The 18,158-nt window shown below is 39.2% G+C and overlaps 1 protein-coding gene across 4 annotated transcripts in view; it reads left to right on the top strand.

The window, feature by feature from the left end:
- kalrnb (kalirin RhoGEF kinase b) overlaps positions 1-18,158 on the top strand; it is an 82,280-nt gene that overhangs the window by 51,355 nt on the left and 12,767 nt on the right. The window contains exons 1-5 of one of the 4 annotated variants that reach the window (XM_034311712.2): positions 1,719-1,961; positions 6,770-7,016; positions 15,635-15,912; positions 16,311-16,424; positions 17,223-17,320. In XM_034311712.2, coding sequence (XP_034167603.1) covers positions 1,917-1,961; positions 6,770-7,016; positions 15,635-15,912; positions 16,311-16,424; positions 17,223-17,320 — 782 coding nt within the window. In that variant the 5' untranslated portion in view covers positions 1,719-1,916. Of the gene's footprint in view, positions 1-1,718; positions 1,962-6,769; positions 7,017-12,416; positions 12,618-14,740; positions 15,483-15,634; positions 15,913-16,310; positions 16,425-17,222; positions 17,321-18,158 lie in introns of those variants that run through there. The other 3 variants (XM_053229192.1, XM_053229199.1, XM_034311715.2) reach the window with 3 other exon arrangements.

Below are 18,158 nucleotides of genomic sequence, written 5' to 3' on the forward strand. Positions count from 1 at the left end.
CAATCCCTGATCACCATTGTTACAAACAACCAATCCCTGATCACCATCGTTTCTAACAACCAATCCCCGATCACCATCGTTTCTAACAACCAATCCCTGATCACCATTGTTCCTAACAACCAATCCCTGATCACCATTCTTCCTAACAACCAATCCCTGATCACCATTCTTCCTAACAACCAATCCCCGATCACCATCGTTTCTAACAACCAATCCCTGATCACCATTGTTCCTAACAACCAATCCCTGATCACCATTGTTCCTAACAACCAATCCCTGATCACCATTCTTCCCAATGACCAATCACTGATCACCATTCTTCCCAATGACCAATCACTGATCACCATTGTTTGTCCCACCTACAAACTGCTCTCTGCTTGGCTTTAAACTCTATTTCTGGAGCTATTAACAGCAATAAAAGTGAGTCATTTCCTGAATCCTCACTACCACTGCTTCATTTTGTCTGTGTTCTTGATAGAAATTATAGAATTCTGTAAATACGTAAATAGTCCATTTGTGGTGTCGTGACCAGTAACGTCTTCTTTCTATAAATTTTCTATAAGTTAAAATCTAAATCTATAATCTCTATTCTGTTCGATTCTATTCTTTTCTAAGTGTCTTCCTTCTTCCTGTACCACGTTTTGATATGCAAATGATCCTGTCCATGCAATGAATATGCAAATTAGTTGACCTGCAATCCACAGCTTCTTCCCGCTATTTCTGGGGGTGTGTTTCAGTCTTTGTCTTTTCTGTTTGTCTTGTTTTTCAACCTGTCTTACAGTAATGCTAAGTATCCTCTTGTGCACAGATGACATTATGGCTTTGGGTTTTTGCTGCGTGTGTGGGTGGCTGCATTGGACACCACACTGCGGCACTAAGAATAAAAAACACTGACATATTTTTCCAGACATTTGGCTAAGAGTTTTGTTGGACAGCGGTGTCACTGTGAATTTCTGTGCAGCACAGATTGCACACTCGAAAAAAACAAGAACCAAACAGGAAGCAACATAATTTCAGGTTGGTAGGTCGAGTTTATTTTATACCAACTCGAGACGCTGGAACATCCACAGTGACGACGGTAAGAGCGACTACATCGTAATTCCTATAAAACTAAGCAGAAATATAAGTCTGGAAAAAAAAAGTCTGGACCTGCCAACAAAACCTGAGAGTTTAATGACAAGACAAAAAAAAAACATCATGGTAACAAAAAACTGAAAAATTACACAAAAAACATAGTAAGGACATCATTGACGAATTAAAAACCTGAACAATTAATGTATTTGTATGTATCTTGTGAGACACAGGATGCACAGCCAATCAAGGTTGTGCATACTACTGCTAGCCCCGCCCACAAGTTACCACCGAATTACACTTTCCACAAGGATTCTTTGGATTAACTGTTCTAGCTGTCTAATGTAGTACATGGAAATGTAAAGTTTTCATCAATTTATATTTGTCTTAGTCAGTGTAACTGTAATGGTCACATGAACAGTATTAAAACCTTTTGTGTGTGTGTGTCTGTGTGTGTGTCTGAATCCACATAGTGTTATTGCCCAATCAGACCATACACACCCACATATGCTGTTTGACCTCAGGCTCTCTGCATGTAATCAAGCAAAATCTCTCTCTCTCTCATTCTCTCTCTCTCTCTCTCTCTCTCTTTCCCTCTCTCTCTCTCTCTCTCTCTCTCTCAGGCGGGACTGCATTCAGCTTTAGACCACAGTCAGTCCGTCTTTAGTCATTCAAAGTTAAACCAGCACATCAGCAGCTCATTATCATGCACAGAAAAGTTCGGGTAAGGGGGCGCGGCTAGCCTTTTTAGTCTAGACAGACAGCCAATCAAAGTCAGGGTTTTTTTTCGGGTTTTAGGTTTTGGTTTTAGGCTGGGTAGTTGGATGTGAGACACTGGCAGTGTCATGCCAAAGTGGAGAAGCTTCACACAGCCCAAGGGAGCAAGACCTGTGAGTAACTCTGGCTTTTTTTAATAATAAATCATCTTTACTATTAACAATTTCTTTGTATCAAATCATCCTAGTCAACTTTACAGCAATTTTTGTAGTTTCTGATGATGGTAGAAATGTCTTCATCTCTACATCATTAGTTTATTCTTGGAGGAGAGGGTCTGTAGGATAGACTGCAGAAATACAGGAGTTTGTTTAACCTGTTGGGGCGTATGAAGTGAAGTGAGAACTGAATGGGAAGGATTAGGTGAAAAAATAGTATGGCGTTTGTGTATTTTTAGGGAGGAGACCTTATTTCCATCTGTGTGTGTGTGTGTGTGTGTGTGTGTGTGTGTACATGTGTGAAAAGTCATTACACTTTACTGACACATTGTAACCTCACACCCTCAACTGTTTGCTCCTTTATCACTCATTAATACTCATTAATTTTACAAACATTCATACATATAACTTTTACTGCTTGGTTGTCTCATAAAGTTTTCTTATGAATTAAAGGTGAGAAATTGTAGTTGTATTATTGTTATTTAGAATATTACGACATTACATGAAATATTTTTTAAAAAGTTGAAATAAGGTACAAACTAAGGGCAGCGCAGTGGTGCAGCGGGTAGCGTTGCCGCCTCACAGCTTTCAGTTTGATCCTGAGCTTGAATTACTCTCTGTGCTAAGTTTCACGTTTTCTCATCTCCACATGGGTTTCCTCTGGATTCTCTGGCTTCCTCCAACTCCCCAAAACATTCTAGTGGATGGATTGGCTATGCTAGGTGTGACTATGTGTGGCAGAAAATTTATACTTTATTGTCGGCCATCTTTGTTCACAAAGATGCTAAATAGGGCAGACAATGCCACAGCCGTCTGTGGCTCTGAGTTTAGAGAGCAAAATTAGCCGTACCCTCTGGGTGGGAAGAGCATTTTCTCTCTCTCCCCTGTCAGTCACACTGACACTAGCCAATCGTGGTCATCTGTGAGCTTGTGTATGCGGAAGAGGGCGAAAAGCGCTCTCCTCCTCAGCATGAGCAGCAGGAGAGCCTGGAGGAAGCACGTGTTGAGAGCGTGCGAAGCCTCATCAGGAATACGGTCAAAAATGAAATATATACAATAGTTTTGATTTATTTAACTTTTCTTGGTCACAGTATAATTCCACATGCCTTCATTATAATTATAGTAAAAATGAAGACCTTCTATGAGCAGACCTTGTGTACAGACCTTTGACTGTTAGTATGGTTCTGTGTGTGTTTTGAGTTTTACTAAGCATGAGCTCACTCTTGGAGTGTATTCTCTCTCTCTCTCTCTCTCTCTCTCTCTTGCTCAGGAGGGAGTGGCTGTCTCAGCTCTGTTCAGATTGTTTGTCCAGGCAGATTTATTCCTAATGTCTGAAACATTCAATCATTACATAAGACATGGCAGAAGACATAAAAACACTAACAGGTGTACACTAACACCCGGTGATGTGGATTGCGCTTATAGGAGCCTGTGGTAGAACATGAGCCTAAGCAATACTGACAATATCAAATGTAACATTATGAGTGTGTTTGGTTTATATGATTTTTTTTTATTATTGTAATGCCTCAAAGAATTCGCTCCATGTGGAGGACACCATGCTCCATATGGTGGGAATTCCTGGCCAGATGTGAAGCATCAGAATGGGAAGCAAGGCTTGCTCCCCTGAGGAGGGTGTTCCTCTCCTCCTCTCCTCCTCCTCCTCCCTGTCATCATCGTCGTCATCTCTCACTACGCTTTCCTTTATTGTTACTCTAACATGTTCTTGAGGGATTCTCATAGCATTCAGATTAGAGTTCTTTTTTTGTAGGCACACACACACACACACACACACACACACACTTTCAACAGAATTAAAAGACACAACGTACAGTATGTAGAAAGCTCAGATGTGAATGGAAAAATAAATACATTTACAGCTATTGTATTTGACATACACTGTTTTGCAGAGCAACTCACAAAATGCTTTGTTGTGTACATGAGACAGTGCTCATAGTTCAGTGCATAATTATTACGTACTAGGAATGTAACCGAATACGAATACTTTATTTAGAATAAACTGTATATACTGTGTTGTAAACAGATGTAAATACTGGTACGAATAGGAGACATACTATCACTTTTTTTTGTAGGAAACTTGCTCACACAGGGTATCTGGTTGAAACTAGAGACGTCACATGAGTGGATGGTTTTTAGTTTTTAGTCCCAGGACAAACATCCATTAATGTGAACGCGTGTCGCTCCGATTTTCAGTGTCCATTCTTTCATCCTTAGTAACTGCCTAATCAGGGTTCCAGTATATATATATATATATATATATATATATATATATATAATGTATATATATATATACACACAAATTTAGTTGGTTCTATTTCTCTCTCTCTCTCTCTCTCTCTCTCTCTCTATATATATATATATATATATATATATATATATATATATATTTTTTTTTTTTTCGAGAAATAGAACCAACTAAATTTGTTAGAAAATATTGCAAGCAGGTACAAACAAAATTAATAGCTAAGCAAGCAGGATTAAAAAGCAGTCCCATGCATATTGGTCAAGTGATGTAGCTGAGGTTGAGGAACTGTCAGAGCCAGAATTCACACTCCATGCTGACACTGCTGACATTTCTACCTGTGAGGGTTTTTCTAGTGTTTTCAAGCACATAGTGGTTCATTTAAAAAAAAAAAAAAATTGCAGTTTAGGCCATACCCACTTCAGGGTTAAATCCGAATACAGATACAGATACACATAGTGACATTCCAATACACCCCTAATACATAACTGATTGATTTATTAATATTTTGGTCTAGCACTAGTGCCACCTTTTTCATTTTTCCTCAGTTTTTTCAAGCATGAAGTAATCGTGAAGTAATATTAACCTCCAGATTAAAATATCTTTTCTTTTGTTAGCAAATCTAAATATTGTGGTGCAGGTCATATATTGTATAGTGATATGTAATTTTTTTTATAATGCATGCCGTGTGTTTCTGGTCTGGGTCGGTGGTGGCTGCTCATCTCATACACATGCCGATGTGAATCAGAGGATGGGGAACTGATCGCTGAGCCTCATTCAGATCAGTTACAACTCTCAGAATTCTGAGATGAACCAGGGCTTTAATACAGCGCCAACAGCCTGGGGCAGGGGTCAAAGGTCAAGCTTGGGGATGGGCCGGAAAAAGAGGCTGGGGTAGAGTTGGCTACAGTGGGTGAAATAAGCGCAGCTGTAAAAACTGAGCATTTCCGTGTTCACTTTACTCACTGAGTGATTTATGCAGCCAGAAAGAGTCAGAGAGGGGGATAGGAGTGTGTGTGTGTGTGTGTGTGTGTGTGTGTGTGTCTGTGTGTGCATGTCCGCGCAGTGTCATAGAGAAAGCATTATGTGTACTCTACATGCATCTAAACCTCATCTCCAGTTGAGATAATGTGTGTATGTGTGTGTGAGTCAGGCTGTAAACACACAATCCCTGCTCCTCTCCTGCTGACTGCAGTAGTGTTAATGACATGATTAGGGTGAATCATGTGCTTCCCTCACAACAGGGAACAGCTGTAACACACACACACACACACACACTGATGTTCTGTATCCTCCTATTCTCCTGCTTTCTCTCTAACTTGCTGAGTTGATTTATTTAAATATCATAAATCAGTGGTTCTCCGAGCAAGGTCTTGGGACCTCCAGGAATCTGTGAAGCATAACCAGGAGGTTGCTGAGTTTCAAATCACAACCCACCTTTATCAAAATTATTATATTTATTATTGAGCTCTTATGGTTATTTTGCTGTTTGACTGTCACTTAGGTTTACCTTCATAACTCAAAATACAAGTAGCTTAATAATGTCAAATAATGTCAACGTGATTCTAATAACAATTTTAATACAATATCTCTATGGTTCCAATACATAGGCAAAATATTATTGTACACATTTAAATAATGTTCATTAAATAATTCCATACTGAAAGGAATTTATTTTACATTAAAGGGATCGCTGGCAGCAAAGTTTGAGCACTCCACCCCTGCCTTCTTTCTCTCTGTCCCCATTTTTTATTCATTTATTAATATTATATCCAGCTTTTAGAAGAAATCTTTTGTAGAGAATGATACATGAATACATACTGCACAATGTAAAAAATTTAAATCAGCTTTGGACATCAAAAACTTCCAAATGTTGTATTTCAATTGTGGATTACTGGAATTTTTTATTTTTCTTCTTAGGTTAAGGTGCAGTTTGTTTATTTCGTTGACTTATTTTTGACTAATCATTTGAAGTTTATTATTTAATTTTATAACCATATTTCACTAAAGTTGAAAAATTATTCTTTAAAAACAGAATCGATAAAACATGTTAATGGGATAGTTAATGGCTGTACCATGCTCAAATACCCAGTAGCTTTCTTGCCTCCCTCTCCTTGTTTTTTTTTTTTTTAACCAGGGACATGTGGATATCAATAGCTAGATATCAATTGTCACAGAATCGTCCTGATAATATCTAAGCAGCTTTTCGAACACTACAGAACACTGATCTTTAGTAGTAGTGTAGTAACTATCTTTAACATTGTGTGAATCTGCTCCCTCAGTTTTTCTCCTGACTTTTTGTCTCTTAATCTCATTGGTAATTTAGCACTCAGTGGATTCATCATGGTGTTATAGATTACGTGTCAGAATGATTTATTCGTTTTGCCCAAATCTCAACTGGATACTGTAGATTTGTACCTACGTACTGCTGCTGTAATCATAAAGACTGTACTGTTTTCATCCCAGTGTAATGTCTGTGTCTTTCTCTCCCCTGTCCTTACTGTAGCTCTCGGGCGGCTGTGAACACACGGTGGTGCTGCAGGACTTTGTTGCGTGTTCGGCGTGTGAGCTGAGTGTGCACTCAGGACAGACAGTGGAGGTGTTGGAGCGCTCGAGCGATCGACCCGGCTGGTGTCTGGTGAGAACCACTGAGCGCTCGCCCCCTCTGGAGGGACTCGTACCCAGCAGCACCCTGTCGGTCTCACACTCACGCAGCAGTGTCGACATGGACTGCTTCCTCCCCTCCGGCAAAGGTAGGAGTAAAGAAGTGGAAGCCTTGTTCACACACGGCATTACCATATGTCTCATGTGATCTGATCACAAGTGGACTCAAACCACTCGTGCAAGTAATCAGGGATGCAACTGGGTAACAGTTGTAGTGTGATTTGAAGAGTGCATCCTGATGTTTCCCCAAAAACAAAAAAAAAGGATGACCAGAAATTCTGACCACATGTAATCACACAAGACACTTTCAACACACATGAAAATTCCAGGTATGTCCTTTTTGGCTGTCCATTTCCAATCGGATCACTCGAGAAGGATCACTCGACACACTCCTCTATATTAATTTCAGTTAAGACATCATTTGTCCCATTGACTCAGGCAATATATCAAACCCCTCTTTTATCTCAGATTTACAAATGGCAGTAATTTTAGGGGGCCAAGCACCGAGTGCTTAGAAACCTCTTGATTTCACTTCTTCTTTTTCTTTTTCTTCTTCTTCTTCTTCTTGTTCTTGTTCTTCTTCTTCTTCTTTTGCTTCTTAGGGGATAGGATAGCATAGCATAGTATAGTATAGCATGGCATAGCTTTGTATAGTATAGTAGATAGTATAGTATAGAGAATGGTTGGAGTATAGTGTAGTATAGTAGGGAAAAGTAGACTAAATACATATGATCAATACAATTGGTATTGCATATTAAAGTATAGTAGATAAAATAGGTACAATATAATTTACTGCAGTATAGGAAATAAAATTGTTATAGTAATGTATACTAATGTATAATAGGGTACAGTACAGTATAGTATAGCAGATAAAATAGGTATATTTCCATCGAAACTCATGCACTGCATGTGTAGTTTAACGGGTATTGACCATTAAAATGTTTAAATCTGTGCTTCCCAGATGTGTATGTTTTATTGAGTGCAGTCTATTGGAAATGAGAGACTCAGATGTCAGCTCTGGGGCATGATATGATGAAACTAAGTGCATTCCTGTGTTAGTCTTGACCTCCCAAACTCACTGTGTGAATTTGGTGAAAATCGGATCTGTTATCTGGTATAAAAACCCAAAGGCTAACCCCTTACCATTTTTTTTTAAGTGAACAAGTGAAGAATGTTCTCAGATCTACACTGAATTCACAGCATGCTTTAGGGAGGTCAGGACTAACACAGGAGTTCAGTTCAATTCAATTCATTTTTATTTATATAGCGCTTTTTTACAAAGGTCATTGTCTCAAAGCAGCTTCACACAAACAAAAGTAAAGTGAAGTGTGTGTGTGTGTGTGACGTCTCTGATGAGCAAGCAGGGTGACGGTGGCAAGGAAAAACTCCCTGAGATGGTGATAGGAAGAAACCTTGAGAGGAACCAGACTCAACAGAGAACCCATCCTCATATGGGTTTACACTGTAGTGCGCGTGTGTGTGTACAATGTGTGTTTGTGTAGTCCATAGAAAACAGCTGACGCGTCTTCGTGGCAGTATGAAGCATTGCCGGTGGACAGGTCCAGAGTGAAGGGGGGGGAGGTCTGGATCACCAGCAGCTCAGGAGTGATGCTCATCTGGTCCAGAGCGTAGGGGGGGTCTGGATCACCGGCAGCTCAGGAGTGTAGCTCGGCAGAAAGAGAAGGAAAGTGGTTAGGTACACTCACAGTCACCGTGTGGAGATAAAACTTAATGAGGAGTGCAGGGGACTCCGGCAGGACTAGCTATAACAGCATAACTAAAAGGAGAACCAGGGGGAAACACAGACCTGAGAGATCCCTGATATGTAAGGCATACAGTCACTCTGCCGTCACAAACCTGAGTGACTAACGAGAGTGAGGAAGACAGCATCCAAACACACCAGATCACCATAACACTCAACATCCACGAGTCCCCCAGATCTACTCCTTTGTCTAAAACACTAGTCGCTAAATGCTAGGTTAAATAAATAAGTCTTCAACCTCGACTTAAACACTGAGACCGTGTCTGCTTCACGTACATTAACTGGGAGGCTATTCCATAATTTTGGGGCTTGGTAAGAGAAAGCTCTGCCCACTGCCGTGGTTTTGGCAATGCGTGGTACTGATAGACAGCCTGCATCCTTAGAGCGAAGTAGGCGCGGCGGAACGTAAGGTACTAACATATCGCTTAAATACTGCGGAGCGAGACCGTTTAATGCTTTATAGGTTAGGAGTAATATTTTAAAATCGATGCGGAATCTTACCGGGAGCCAGTGTAATGTAGATAAGACTGGCGTGATATGCTCATACTTCCTAGTCCTAGTCAGGACCCTCACTGCTGCGTTCTGAACTATCTGAAGCTTATTTATACATCTAGACGAACATCCAGATAGTAAAGCATTACAGTAATCTAATCTGGACGTGATAAATGCATGGACTAGTTTTTCAGCATCACTTAGCGAAAGTATATTTCTAATCTTAGCGATATTTCTGAGGTGGAAAAATGCTAACCTGCTTACATTATCTACATGCGCCTCAAATGAGAGATTAGAGTCTATAATCACACCGAGATCTTTTACTGTTAGACTACTTGAAACAGAGAGACCGTCTAAAGTAACAGTGTGATCTTTAAACTTACTTCTAGCGGCTTGTGGTCCCAGTACCAGAACCTCTGTTTTTTCCGGGTTTAGCAGGAGAAAGTTGCTTAGCATCCAGTCTCTTATGTCTATCACACACGCCTCAACTTTCACTTGTTTGCACTTGCACTTGTTGCACTTGTTTTCACTCTGTTGTGCTCCAAAGGTGATGTATAGAATGGTATGGTATGGTTATGGTATGGTTATGGTATGGTTATGATATGGTACAGTGTAGTGTAGTGTAGCATGGTACAGTGTAGTGTAGTGTAGTGTAGCATGGTATAGCATAGTATAGTATGCTGCATTAATGTACAACATAGTCTGAACTTTAATGATTATAATGAACATGTTGTAAAGAATATAGCAACCACTTGCCAATCAATTCTAGTGGAACAGAGCTTAATTTACTCAAATAGCTGTAACTCATGAGGCTTTGTGTACATTTGCACAAAAATTGAAAGGCATGTTCAAGACAAGATTCTGAGGAAGAGTGCCTACATTGAGGCGTAATCATTCACTTATGTTAACTTCAAATAAAGGACTAGGTCTCATCTGTTTTTGGGTTGAACTTCACGAACTTCACTAACGATCTCAGAAATTCACATATATTTAAGGAAACGAGAAGGCAGCGTTTCATGTGAAGCGCGCTCCTGGGCGTCCTGCGTACTGTGCTTTCGGGTTAAAGAATAATTAGGATGAGCTCATTAATTAACAGATCAGGAGAGTCATGGGAGATGATGATGACTGTGGGTTTCCTGCTGTGCTTTTGAGCCTAATGAAGAGCCTCTTGTGTTGGCTGAGGCCTGAGATGTGCGGTTACTATATTAGTGCTAACTCACATGATGTGGTCCTCTGAGGGGTGAAAACAGGAGGCTCTTGGAAGTTGTCATTCATTGTTATGAAAATATCTCGCAGTTTCTGTATGTTTCTAAGACTAATTTTGTAATAACATGTCAATAAAAGTTCTAAAGTCAACGATATAACCCTAGAGCTGATAATGTCACCATGACAGTCATAGTGGTGACAAATTATTTTAGTGTTTGGGATTTTTTTAACGCTGATAAAGAGTCATCAGGAATATGCTGTGGATGTCTATCAGTGCTGGAATGGGGTCAGCTATGTTTAGAGTTTATGTTCTGTATTACGCAACCAGCAGTATTGTCCTCTTCTCGTTTCCCCTTATCTCACAGATCCTCTTTTCCTCAACTTGCAAGACGCACATTTTAAACATCCCCTCACAAGTCGTTTCTTTCAAACAGAGGGCTCGTCTGTTTAGACCTGTTTGCTGTTTGGGCCCCCAGCTGGATATAAACTGATCCTAAGAATAGGAAAAGGAAGTGGGGTGAAACAGGGTCTGGTAGAAAAATGGCAGAACTAACCACCTTGTGGAAAGATGGTGGCCTCAGTTAAACGTCAGCTGAGCAGCAATATTTAAATGTTGACATATTCTGTTACCTCAGATATTATCTCTAAACCAAGCTTAACAGAATCATATTTACGTTTCACGATTAACCCATTAATGTAATACTGTTTTTAGAAATATATTAGATGTAAATCACTTCCAAACCACTTCACCACTCCAGTGTTATAAACACTGTTATAAACACCATTTTCCTGATTTTCGATGTGCTGAGAGATGCACCACATCTCGGGTGTGTGTGTGTGTGTGTGTGTGTGAGTTTAAGAGTACATCTCTATTGCTAAAGTAGGTAAGGAGACAGGCTGAAGGTGTTGAAACATAGGCGCTCTTTTTTAAAGTGGGCCACTGCGGTATGCTTGGGATGTGTATGGCAGGGGACACACATACGCACACACACACACACACACACACACACACACACACACATAGACACACACACTCACTCACAGAAGCACTTATTTTATTGCTTATTAATCTTTTGTGATTTCTGGAAACCATGTGTAATATTATTACTAGGTGATGAGTTAATTATTCAAAACAACTATACAACTGCTCTCTCTCTCTGTTTCTCTCTCTCCCTCTTTCTCTCTATGACTTGTGTCTCTCTGTTTCTCTCTCTCTCTCTCTCCCTCTCTCTCTACGACTTGTGTCTCTCTGTTTCTTTCTCTCTCTCTCTCTCTCCCTCTATGACTTGTGTCTCTCTGTTTCTCTCTCTCTCTCTCTCTCTCTCTCTCTCTCTCTCTCTCTCTCTCCCTCTATCTCTCTATGACTTGTGTCTCTCTGTTTCTCTCTCTCTCTCTCCCTCTCTCTCTCTACGACTTGTGTCTCTCTGTTTCTTTCTCTCTCTCTCCCTCTATCTCTCTATGACTTGTCTCTCTGTTTCTCTCTCTCTCTCCCTCTATCTCTCTATGACTTGTGTCTCTCTGTTTCTCTCTCTCTCCCTCTATCTTTCTATGACTTGTGTCTCTCTGTTTCTCTCTCTCTCTCTCTCTCTCTCTCTATGACTTGTGTCTCTCTGTTTCTCTCTCTCTCTCCCTCTATTTCTCTATGACTTGTGTCTCTCTGTTTCTCTCTCTCTCTCCCTCTATCTCTCTACGACTTGTGTCTCTCTGTTTCTTTTTCTCTCTCTTCCTCTATCTCTCTATGACTTGTGTCTCTGTGTTTCTCTCTCTCTCTCCCTCTATCTCTCTATGACTTGTGTCTCTGTGTTTCTCTCTCTCTTTCTCCCTCTATCTCTCTATGACTTGTGTCTCTGTGTTTCTGTCTCTCTCTCTCTCTCTCTCTCTGACTTTGTGCATCTCTCTCTCTCCCTCCCTCCCTCTCTCTCACTCTCTCTCTCTCTCTCTCTGTCTGTGACTTTGTGTGTGTGTCTCTCTCTCTCTCTCTCTCTCTCTCCGCCCTGGTCCCTCCTCTGTGTGGTGTAGAGTAGGACAGACCAAACTTCACAGTCAGCTTTAGTGCCAGACAGACCCTCTGTCTCCCTCTCTCTGTCTGTCCCTCTGTCTTTCTCTCCCTCTCTACCTGTCCCTACATCTCTCTACACCTGTCTGTCTGTCATGCGAAGTTGGAGGTCGTGTTCTTGTGGAGAGTGTTTCAGGTGGATTATAAAAAAGGTGTGCTGTTGTGAGGAGCCAGGTGCGTACGTACCTCAGTTATGTCGTTAAGACATTAAGGTGTGAGTGTGTGTGTGTGTGTGTGTGTGCATTGTGACATTGAGATGAGTGTGTGTGCAGATTTTGCTTGTTTTTTCCAGTTTCCTACATGACATTGAGACGTGTGTGTGAGAGGTATTAGTCCGTTAAGTGTGTACATTTCTCATGTTGATAAGGTCATAGTGCTGATAGAGGAGAGCTGGCCGCTCCACGCTTAGTTAATAATCAGGTTCATTCTGAAACTGCTGGAGACTCTTAAACTTTTGACCTCAGTGCTGCTGAGCAGGTGAGTGAGCTGGACCCTGACCTGCATGTTCAACCCTGCAACCTGCGACAGGACACACACTGAACCTACACACACTTTCATTCATGTCAGATTCAGTGTGTTGTTTTGCACATCATGGACATGAAGTTTTAGCACAAGAAAATGAGGCTCATTTACTTCCAAAAGCTGTTTATTTAACACAGTAAATATTATATGATTATATATGATTATATATGATATTATGAACCTCTCTGTTGTCATTTAGAACATTGTTTGCATTATTATTTTAACATTAAATGTTTTAAACGCATTATATACAATAAAATTATAACTTAATGCCTAAGTGTTAATTTTGATGTTTTAAAAAACATCAATTTTTTTACCTATTTTTATATTCCTATATATTAAAAGAAAATAAAAGAATAAATTATTTAATATGTAATAAATTTAAAATGCATCACATACAATAAAAAAAAATCTTATAAAATTTATTAATAAGATTAATACAAGCATATTACATTTTTTTTTGTCTTTAACCCTTTAATCTCAATTCGCAGATGCTTTATTTTTGAATATTTTGTTTAATTTTGATTAATATTTGATTCCCAATCTCAGCCTGGGCATGTTGTAGTGTTTTTAACAAAACCGCTCTGACCTTTAATGAACTTAAAGATACCTTTTTTCCCTTCTTTCTTCATCATTCCCTACTTGTCCTTCATTTCCTCTTAAAATGGATTTTGTTTTCTGACTATTTCTGACTATGTGCATGTGTTACTGCATCTGTGTGTGTTTGTGTGAGTTTGTGTGTGTGTGTGTGTGTGTGCATCTAATCTTGTACTGTTTTCTTCTAACCTAATTTCTGACCAACACTCCCGTGGCTTCTGGCTCCCGTTTGCTTTGAAGCTGCGTTTGATCTCGACTGAGCTGAGATAAGACGTTTCAGTTATGAATCTTTTCCGATTCTTTGTATATTTTTTTTACCAGCTTGGATTGTACAGCTAACCCTCACATAGAGTTGTGCATATTTTTTTAAAGAATGAGAAACGTGCCACAACAATCTGAACTGAAAATTTACAAATGTGATTTTTTTCGCTTTTGTTCGTATTTGTAAGTGAAGTTTTGTAGTTGAATTAGACATAATGAAATTGGATTCTATGGCTTCAATTTGTGTGCAAGGTTTCAAATTCAGGGTTATAATAATGTAGTGTTTTGAAAATCTGAAAATAAAATTGAAAAACTGAATTTTTAATGGGTTGTGCCACCAAAAATTGCATTTGAGTTTTCTACACCTGATTATTCTAAACCTGAATATGAAACTTTGCACACAAATTCAAGCCATGGAGTACTATTTCAGTTGGAAGTAACTCAACTACAAATTTAAATAAAATCACATTTGTAAATGAATTAAATTCAGATTGTAGTGGTACATTTCTCATTCTGGAAAAGATGAAGCATACAGACCTGTTATTGAATGATCAGACATTTAATAGGTGTAGGAAATGAATAACGAAGTGTATGATTGGTCAAAATGTCTTGTTTGGTGTTGCTGTTTATAGTAAAACTAATTTACGCCTTGAAAATCCAGCAGTGAGTAAATAAAAACGCAAAACCTCTAAGGAGTGCTGGTTTATGATCCAAAATATTTTTTACCGCTGAACTGTAGAGCAAGAGGATTTGAAATTGTGATTTTTTTCTTTTTAAGCCACTGCTAAGATTTCTATAACAAGATGCATTTTATGATCACAGACTTTGAAGGGCTGCTATGCTTTCGTTGTAGTATTAAGACCAATACTATATTTTTTTTCGTTTTATGTTACTAAATATAGTAACAAAGCACAATTATTTCCATACTTTCCACCTCTTATTTTCCCTCCATGCTTTCGGTTTGAGAGTGAAAGAGATCCTGTGAAAGAACCACTCCCGATGAACAGCACAATGTTGTCATCCCTGGTCACACACAACCTTTATCTCTTATAGGAAGCTATTTTAAATCAGAGAATGATAAAATTGATCAATCACATGTTAGCTAGATCAGATAGACATGCATATAATGCCCTGGTATGAGACTGAAGATGTTGCCAGGTTGGAATGGTGATGAGCAAATAAAGTCATCATCTCACTGCTGAAATAAGATGGCTTGCTTTTTAGTTTCTCAGTTCACTTTTTTTAAAGTGTAGTAACAAAGCACAGCTATTTTGGTATGTTCCATCTGTTTTACTCAATCTCGATCTCCATGTGTTTGTTGCTATAAACACGAGGTTTGAAAATGAAGGCGTGTGGGTGTTGATGCATTACACTGACCCTCTGGCACAGTTTCACTTCTCTGCAACTGCAGAAACACTCACTGAGTCATGTGTGTTAATGGTATGTTGGAATGCCGCAGTGTGTGCAGTGGCTTAAAGAGCAGGTCAGTCCGGTTTAGCAATTCTGCTGTAGCCCAGTCAGAAGAATGGACTGGCTTCGAGCTGCCTGGTGACACTTCCTGTGTCGAGCCTTGGGAGAAGGGTGTAGTGTCCTGTTCTGGATTTAATGCTGGATTTTTAGTTATTTTAACAGTCAAAAAAGTGAAGCTACTGATTTCAGGTGTTGTTTAGATACTGTAATGTTCTTTCATGCGTTTTGCTGTCTGAAATGCTTTTTTCTATTCATTTCTTTTTCTGTCTGCTACAACTTTAGCTGTAGTTATTGTGGTTATTGTGGTAATACTAATAAGCAAAAAAACCTTTCTCCTATAGAGAATTACCCTGTGGGCAGTTCAGAGGTGAAGTCGGAGTCGGTGACATCACTGCAGCCTCAGGCGTCTGTCAGCTCATTGCCGAGCAGCTCACCAGGACCCAAACGCTCTGGAACGACTGGAAACACGCTAAAGAAGTGGCTCACCAGCCCTGTGCGACGCCTCAGCCACGGCAAGGGAGACAACGCCAACGCCAAGAAACCTAACAACAAACAGCGCAAACGAGACGGTCGCAAGAGCGTGGACCTGGGAGCTCAGCACGAGGACAGTGCCGAGGAGGTGGGTGGAGTCAGGGGAAGGTGTGTGAGGGGTTTTAGTCAAGGTTAGGGGTGGAGGAGAATGAAAAAATGCATGGCATGATAACTGCACGTTCCAGTGTCCTGGATTTCAGTGTATTGCATAACATTTGAATTTAAAAACACTACATCACCAGTGATATGAAGTCAACAAGTTAAAGCCATTAATCATGATTATGTCTATGACCAAGGAAACTTTTTATACAACAGATAAAAAGCTCTTTATTAAAAAAAAAGATTGTTTTATTGTTGACAAATTGCTGTGGTATAAGAGGATTAAAACACTTCAGGATGAGTAGTCTTTTATTCTCAGATATAGTCTCAGTTATAGGTGTATATGTGCTTTAGAGCTCAAAAATCCTTCTCTCTCTGACTTTACAGAGAGGAAGACGAGGAGCGAACAGTGGAGGAGAGGACGAAGCAGAAGACGAGCCACACACACCTCTGCCTCCCCCAATGGAGATCATTAAAGATCCCTCAGCTCAGGAGGAGAAGGTTCAGAAGCTTCTTTAATCAACCTACTTGCACATTATTTATTCCTAACGCATGTTTTATGTATTGCGTCTTTAATCTTTTAATTATTTATCTCTTACTTTGTCATCTGGTTATTTATTAATTACAGTTGAGTGCAAAAGTTTGCAAAAAAAAAAAAGCTAAATATACTTGTGTTCTAAAGTTTGTCGACAGATAAGATCAAATACCGAGAAGCTAAAAATGTAAAATGTTGAAATGTGTATGTGTTCTGGCACAAGAGGTCAAAGTATGAGGCAGAGACAACAGGAATATAGTTTAAAAGATGTTTTGCCATTCCTTGATCTCCAGAAAGTAGTGTATGACACCAGGGATGTCAGTGAAGATACAAAAGCTGCTCAGAGGTTGTAAAAGAGAGAATTTTTATCATTTTTATTGATTCACTGTTCACTATTGGACCGGTTTTGTTACTTGTGATAATAAAGGGACTTTGTGAAGCCCAGCACACTAAATGTCTTAATTCAATTCAATTCAATTCAGTTTTATTTGTGTAGCGCTTTTAACAGTGAACATTGTCTCAAAGCAGCTTTATAGAACATAAGAAACAAAAAGCATGCAAACAGAAACAAAAACATGCAAACAGTCCTTGCGTCTTAGTAGGGTGTGTCTTAGTAAAAAATCATTTTCTTTTTCCTTTGTTTTGTCATAAGGGTGTGCAAACTTTTGCACTCAACTGTACATACTTCTTTTAGTTATGTCACCTTCCCTTTTCCTCTTACTTTGGAAAAGTCTTAGGCTAATTAGAATAATTCTGTGTGTCAGAGTCCAGAGCCTGGATCCTTTGCTCCGTTGGCAGCGACTGATCAAACACCCCGAGACCCAGAAACAGAGAAGAAGAACAAAGCCCTGAGAGGACGCATGTAAGAGTCCACCTAAAAACATTTGTGTGTATGTGTGTGTGTGTGTGTGTATCACCAAATGTCCCCACAAGGATAGGAATATCTGACAGGTTGGACCCTGTAAGGACATTTGGCTAGTCCCCATTCAGAAAACTACTCTTTTGCAATATATATATATACAGTACTGTGCAGAGGTCTCAGGCACATGCAAAGAAATGCTGTAGAGCAAAGATGCCTTCAAAAATACTGAAATTAAATGTTTCTACATTTAAAAAAAAATATTATAAAGAGCAGTATACAGTAATAAATGAAACAAGTCAATATTTGGTGTGACGATCCTTGATTTTAAAAATAATAGTAGTCTCAGGTACAGTGTGTGCAGTTTTATAAGGAAATGAGCTGGAAGTGTTACTGAGCATCTTGCAGAAGCAGCCACAGTTCTTCTGGAGACTTTGACTGTCGACTCGCTTCTTATTTCTGCAGCGAAACCCAGCAGCCTTCATTATGTTTTTGTCTGAAAAGTGTCTCTTATGGAATCTGCTGCTTTCTTTATTGACATACAAACATTTTTCTGTAACATTTAATTTTGTGCTGGAAAACTAATGTTTGGAATCTAAAATGTTTTTGTACTGAATCAATAATGTAGAAGTCAGAAAATAAAAATCTATAACAAAGTTTGTACTAAATAAAATAGGGTGCCTAAGACTTTTGCACAGTACTGTATTTATATTTAATGATTTAAAAAAACTGAAAGGGCTTAAATGTTTATTTTTTGTTACTGAGGTTAAGGTTTGGGTTAAATTTAGGTGCAGCAAAGCATTAATTAGCTGCATTAATAATTAGGTCAGTAGAAGGTCTT

This window comes from Pangasianodon hypophthalmus, chromosome 2 (assembly GCF_027358585.1).
Source record: "Pangasianodon hypophthalmus isolate fPanHyp1 chromosome 2, fPanHyp1.pri, whole genome shotgun sequence".
Taxonomy (NCBI): domain Eukaryota; kingdom Metazoa; phylum Chordata; class Actinopteri; order Siluriformes; family Pangasiidae; genus Pangasianodon; species Pangasianodon hypophthalmus.